Below are 6,000 nucleotides of genomic sequence, written 5' to 3' on the forward strand. Positions count from 1 at the left end.
TGTGTATTACTTCTTTGCTTGGTCCTTGGAAATAATTAAGGAAAACTGCTCAGAAGTACACTGACTGACGCTAGTAACACAACACCGTGTTAGTAATTATACCAACTTCGCTTAAAGCCAGTCCTGTAAGGTTTCAGATACTCGTACATCTGAAAAATTTTAGAAAAATAATACCCAAGCCTATTTAGGCAATATAAGAAATGATAAATTTATTACCTGAGGTACACCAATTTTTCTGCAAGCTTCCAGGAAATTCTCCACATTCCGCCTGCATTTTGCCATTGTTAATTTAGGCTACAAAGGAAGGAAAATGTGGTGTTACTACCAAAGTTTAAAAATACTCTTGCCAACTGCTTTGTAAATTCAACATTCTAGGCCACAGGGTCAACAAACTTTTTCCTAGAGGATCAGATAATAAATATGTTAGTCTTTAGGGCCACATGTGATCTGCTAAGAGCTTCAAGGCAACCACAGACAATATATAAGCAAATAGGTATTCCAGTAAAACTTTATTTACAATTTACTTTTAGACAATTTACTTTGATTTTTGTAAGGCAAGTGCAAAATACAGAGAAATTTTACAGAAATAGTTGTTTAAATTTTTCTATCCATTTAAAACAATATACACTGAAGAAAATTTGTAATGATAGGAAAGAAATTACCCACAGTCCTATCATTCAAATATAATCACAGTCAACACTTTAGTTCATTTCCTTGCAATCTTTACTAAAGAAGATAATTAAAAAAAAAAAAATCAACAGCTTCTGCTCATAAATATACTACCGATGCATCATGTCTCTCTACTCAGTGGTAATACTGAAATGTTTTTAAACATTGGAATTTTAAAAGACTGGATTAAAGAACCTGTTTTCCAAAGGGTGCAAATCTCCTGCAGGAAATTTCCCTAACTTCTAATTAGTAAACTAGCTTGTTTTTCTGAAAAGGTCTTTTGCTAACAACAGAGTTGTATCACATGACCTAAAGTGAAAAGGTTTTTCACCTAGTGGGTTATGTATGGGTTATAATGTAAGGAAGAAATATGAATTCCATTTCCCAGAATGATTAACAAATTCAAGTGTTCAATTTCGTGGCTGGTTTCCAGTATGTTTAAGCATCAGGCATGGAAGCAGAATGTCTGCACGAACTCTGCCTTAGAGATTTTACACAGGTAAGCAGATGGAAGCCTGCACCACCTCTAGAAAACAAAGGTTTTACCTGGGTTTTCTTCAAAGATGGAATATGATACTCCATCACGAGAGGAGGGGAAATGAGATAAATAAATATATAATAGTGTTTGAGGAACTATAATCTCGGCCTGAGAAAGGTAGCAGGGGCTAGGACTGTGTTTATTATAAAAAATAAAAAGGTGGGGGGCGCCTGGGTGGCTCAGTCGTTAAGCAGCTGCCTTCGGCTCAGGTCATGATCCCAGGGTCCTAGGATCGAGCCCCGCATCGGGCTCCCTGCTCAGCGGGAAGCCTGCTTCTCCCTCTCCCACTCCCCCTGCTTGTGTTCCCTCTCTCGCTGTGTCTCTGTCAAATAATAAATAAACAAAAATCTTAAAAAAAATAAAATAAAAAGGTGGGATGAAAGGAAAATAATAATAATAAAAAAAATTTTTTTAAGGGGCATCTGGGTGGCTCAGGCGGTTAAGTGTGCGACTCCTGATTGGCTCAGGTCATGATCTCAGGGTCATATGAAGCCCTGCATCGGCTCCGCACCCAGAAGGCAGTCTGCTTGAGATTCTCTCTCCCTCTCCCTTTGCCCCTCCTCCCTGCCCTGCTTTCGCACGCCCTCTCTCTCTAAAATAAACAAATCTTTAAAAAAAAGTTTAAGTGAAAATAAATTTACAAAAAATTTTTTAAAGATTTTATTTTTAGGTAATCTCTACACCCAGCGTGGGGCTTAAACTCACAACAGTGAGATCAAGAGTTGCATGCTCCACTGACCGAGCCAGCCAGGCACTCCAATAATAAGTTTTAAATTTCAAATTGAAAAACTCAAAAAGGTCCAGAAAGAGGACAGGAATTAGGTTTCTAAGAGAGCACCCTCTGCCAAGCTGTTCATCATTGAGGTAAGAAAGTTTTTTTATTTTCTGTTTTTTTAGAAGAGAGTGAAACAGAAATGGTAGACTCATGATCTACTTAACAGGAGAAAAACCACCATGGCGGTTCACACTGGCTAACTCACACTGGAGCTGGGCTCCTTCGCTTCCAACCTTTTTACATGTGAAAGAGCAGGGTGTTCACTGCACCAGCGATGCTGTGGTCTTCTCAATTCCTGGCTAAAGAGGGAGACGTAAGGTAAACTGAGGCACAAAGGAAAAGTCACTGTGGTGAAAGCTATTAGGACAAGGGCTTAACTTTAAGGGAAGTTGGGCAAATAAACATAAGACAACTGCTTTGTACTTAGGAGAATTTTTCATTGGCTAGAAATTCCCTCTCCCTATACCAGTTTCCCTTTCTGCCTGTAAAAATGGACACAGAAACCATGTAACTAGCTTCTCTTATTACCAAAGGACCTTAGCTAATAAGCAAACTAGTATGTTGATCTGAGTTTGGGAGGGAAGGCTGGGGGTGTGTGAAAAGGGCACCATGGACTTCAGCAAAAGAAAGGGACTGGGAATTTCAGTCTACAAAAGAAAAACCCCTGAATTTCGGAAATTCCACCATTCAGATGCCAACATCCATGGGAGGGGAGAGTGAAATAGGTCTGACTACATATGAAGAAGAACAACTTGGTTTCTATGCAAAAGAAAGGCTAAAAGGATGGAATTCATGTTGCTAAGTTAAAACTGGTCCAGGAATCACCCCCATCTCAGAAAAAAAAGAAAAGGCTCAGAACAGTGATCATGGAAACCAACTCAACATTACCTCCATGAAGGCTACTAGCACCCCAAGACATAAAAGATGCCTCTGTGTTTGCTGGGAGTGGGGATGTGGGGGGGGGGGGCAGCCAAAGAGAAAATGTCCTTTGAGATTTCCCCTTAGACAGCAGGGTTCTGACTGATGAAGATGAAGAGGAAGGAGGAACAATCAGCTCTCTCCCCAGTCATTTCTTCCTTTAGCATTTATCCAAATTCCAGGGACGCAGAACAGTATTTCATAAATGGGATCAAACGCCTTACAGTCTGGTGAAAGTTTGTGAATCTACTCTGGAGAAGAATACACATGCACGCAAATTAGGGACTTCATGGAGCCCAAAGAGCCCTAGGAATGCTTAATCCCAGGTTACAAATGTGTCCAACAGAATGGCTAGTCCAAAGGACCCACGCTATAGATACCTTATCACTCTGGAGTGCAGAAGAACTCATGATTTTGCCTTAAGTCAAGTCTCACAGAACCTGCTAACCCCAAAAGCTTTTCCAGAAGTTTGGATGACATACCATATGGTTTTGGAGAGCTGTGTTCTAGCCTTTCTAGCTCTTTAATGTACAGCCTGATCTGAATAAGAAATCTTATGCAGGTTTTGGAGAACAAAGTAATTTCAACAAGAGCATAATCTATATCAAAAGGAACAAGAAATAAACAATTTCCCACTATTCTGAAACTTGAAATGATTCAGAAGTTTTTCAGGTCATGTACCTTGGTGATATGGTTTATTCAGTGAGTTGTCATATTACAATATTTTTAGTGATTTTTGATATGATTCACTGGTACATTTCTAAGAATGTGAACTGTACTACACAACACCTATGACTATTAAACCAAACAGCAGTTTATCAAACATCACTGACCCTCCCAAAATAACAAAGAAAGATGAATTATAACCTATTATTTGCAAACACACATGACTTTCTGCATTTCTTTTGAAATACTTGGACATAAGACCTCCCCTTATAATGAGGGGTCATTTTTTTTTGAATTGGGGGAAGAAATCCTGGTTCTTACAATATATCAAGAAAGTGCTTTTTTAAGTTATATACTCAGAGTTGTAATTAGCCACTTTTCAAAGAATTACAATAAATCATGCTTTAATGCAGCCATAAAGAAACTGCTATGGTTTTTCATTTGTATGTGGCTTTAATTTTATATTCTCCTTACAAAAAAACTTCTACTAAGAAAGTAAGTTACAAAGCTCTCTGTATGGTCAGAAGAACAAAATAAAGGAAGCAATATAGCCTAATACAAAGGAAGGCAATCCATAGGAAGAAAAGTAGATGTAAATATTTATACTGAAATCGAGTACTAGAACAGAAACCCCATTAACACAATATTGGCTTATTTATAAAATCACTATCACAATTTCAAAGTAGGGTTTTTTGGTCTGTTTTTTTTTGTTTGTTTTTGCTTTTAATTAAAATGCTGAACAATTTTCAACTGGTTGACTCAAAGTCCACTTGTTTTCTACCCCCAAATGTTATAATTTGGGAAGTGTTAGTATTTGTGTTTCTCTTAACTTTATAGGTCACTTATTAATAAAAAAAATTCTCTCTTAAACAGTTTTATTTAATAGGCCTACTTGAGTGTTGTTGTTGTTGTTTTTAAAGTACTCTCAATACCCAGTGTGGGGCTTGAACTCATTATCCGGAGATCAAGAGTTGCACGCTCTACTGACTGAGCCAGCCAGGAGCCCCTTAATAGGCCTACTTGCTTTTAAATGTCAAAGATATTTCATGAAAGACTTCTTTTGGGGTGCCTGGGTGGCTCAGTCATTAAGCGTCTGCCTTTGGCTCAGGTCACGATCCCAGGATCCCGGGATCAAGCCCCACACCGGGCTCCCTGCTTGGCAGGAAGCCTGCTTCTCCCTCTCTCCCCCTGCTTGTGTTCCCTCTCTCACTGTCTCTCTCTGTCAAATAAATAAATAAAATCTTGAAAAAAAAAAAAAGAAAGACTTCTTTTGTTTTTTGGTTTTTAAAAGAGAAATTAATGTTCTTGAGAGATTGGACCACTTGTAACTCATCTTATACCTTTTGTCCTGGCCGAATGCCTGGCACTGGATGAGTTAAGTTTTGTTGTTGACTTCACTAGCAAGTTTTAAATTCTCTCATCTCATGTTATACCCGTATTTCTTTGACTAACAAGAAGATCCACGTGTTTCATTTCTTTAGGCAGTTAAGTATTTGTAAAATAGTTTTATTTTTCCTATAGATATTTTACATTCTTACATGGAAGGCACTGTTTTCTGGTAATCAATGTAAAGAACCTCAGTCACCCTCACTCTCAAATTCCACTTTGTACATTAGCTGTTTGCTACTTCCCATGTATTCCCTCTGGAAATGAAAAATGACAGATTTGTCCTTTTTTCAAATCATTAAAACAATTTTTTCCCCTTGAACTCAGTTGACAGAAACGGGGAAGAATGCAAAGTACGAATAAACCCTTTCCTTACTGGTGTTGCCAAATAGTACATCAATTCCTATTCTCTTAATCACCACCTTTAGGACCAGGACCAAGTCCTTCCAGTCTCTGGGAGCCCAGCTGACTTTGGTAGGGATACTGTTCCTCTCTGCCTCTCCTACACGAAACTGAAGGCCTGTTGTCAGAGGTCACTAAATAAAAAGTGGCTACCAATTTTCCTTAGAAGCAAATGCAACCCTCTATTTGTGGGTGTGCCTGAGGGGATACGGCCACATCATCCCCGTTGGGACTTTGGTAACAAAGCAGCTTTTATAATTAGAAGAATACAAGGTCCTTGGGAGGGATAAATGATTCGTATTAGACAGGCAGCAAGCTGAATGTCCAGAAGTGGGCATCTATAGGCCTAGATACAACTGCAATTTGAGTAAAGAATTTGTAACAGGAAGTGCCTGCTAAATAATAACGAATGACCAGAAAATGAGATGAGGTCAAACCTTTTGAAAGTTTAGACAATGTTTTAAGCTTACAAATGAATAGCATCCTTGGGAGGTTAGACAATGTTTTAAGCATGTTACAAATGAACAGCATCCTTGGGAAGCTTGATTATATTCTGGGTGTGTGTGTGTGTGTGTAAGCTTGATTATATTCTGGGTGTGTGTGTGTGTGTGTGTGTAAGCTTGATTATATTGTGTGTGTGTGTGTG

The 6,000-nt window shown here is 38.5% G+C and overlaps 1 protein-coding gene across 7 annotated transcripts in view; it reads right to left on the reverse strand.

The window, feature by feature from the left end:
• The window catches only part of LRCH3 (leucine rich repeats and calponin homology domain containing 3), a 118,475-nt gene that overhangs the window by 9,459 nt on the left and 103,016 nt on the right, over window positions 1-6,000 (reverse strand). For all 7 annotated transcript variants that reach the window (XM_032406759.1, XM_032406763.1, XM_032406762.1 and 4 more), the window contains one exon: window positions 217-294. In XM_032406759.1, coding sequence (XP_032262650.1) covers window positions 217-294 — 78 coding nt within the window. The remainder of the gene's footprint in view (window positions 1-216; window positions 295-6,000) is intronic.

The sequence above is a fragment of the Phoca vitulina genome, unplaced genomic scaffold (genome assembly GCF_004348235.1).
Source record: "Phoca vitulina isolate PV1807 unplaced genomic scaffold, GSC_HSeal_1.0 scaffold8, whole genome shotgun sequence".
Lineage (NCBI taxonomy): Eukaryota > Metazoa > Chordata > Mammalia > Carnivora > Phocidae > Phoca > Phoca vitulina.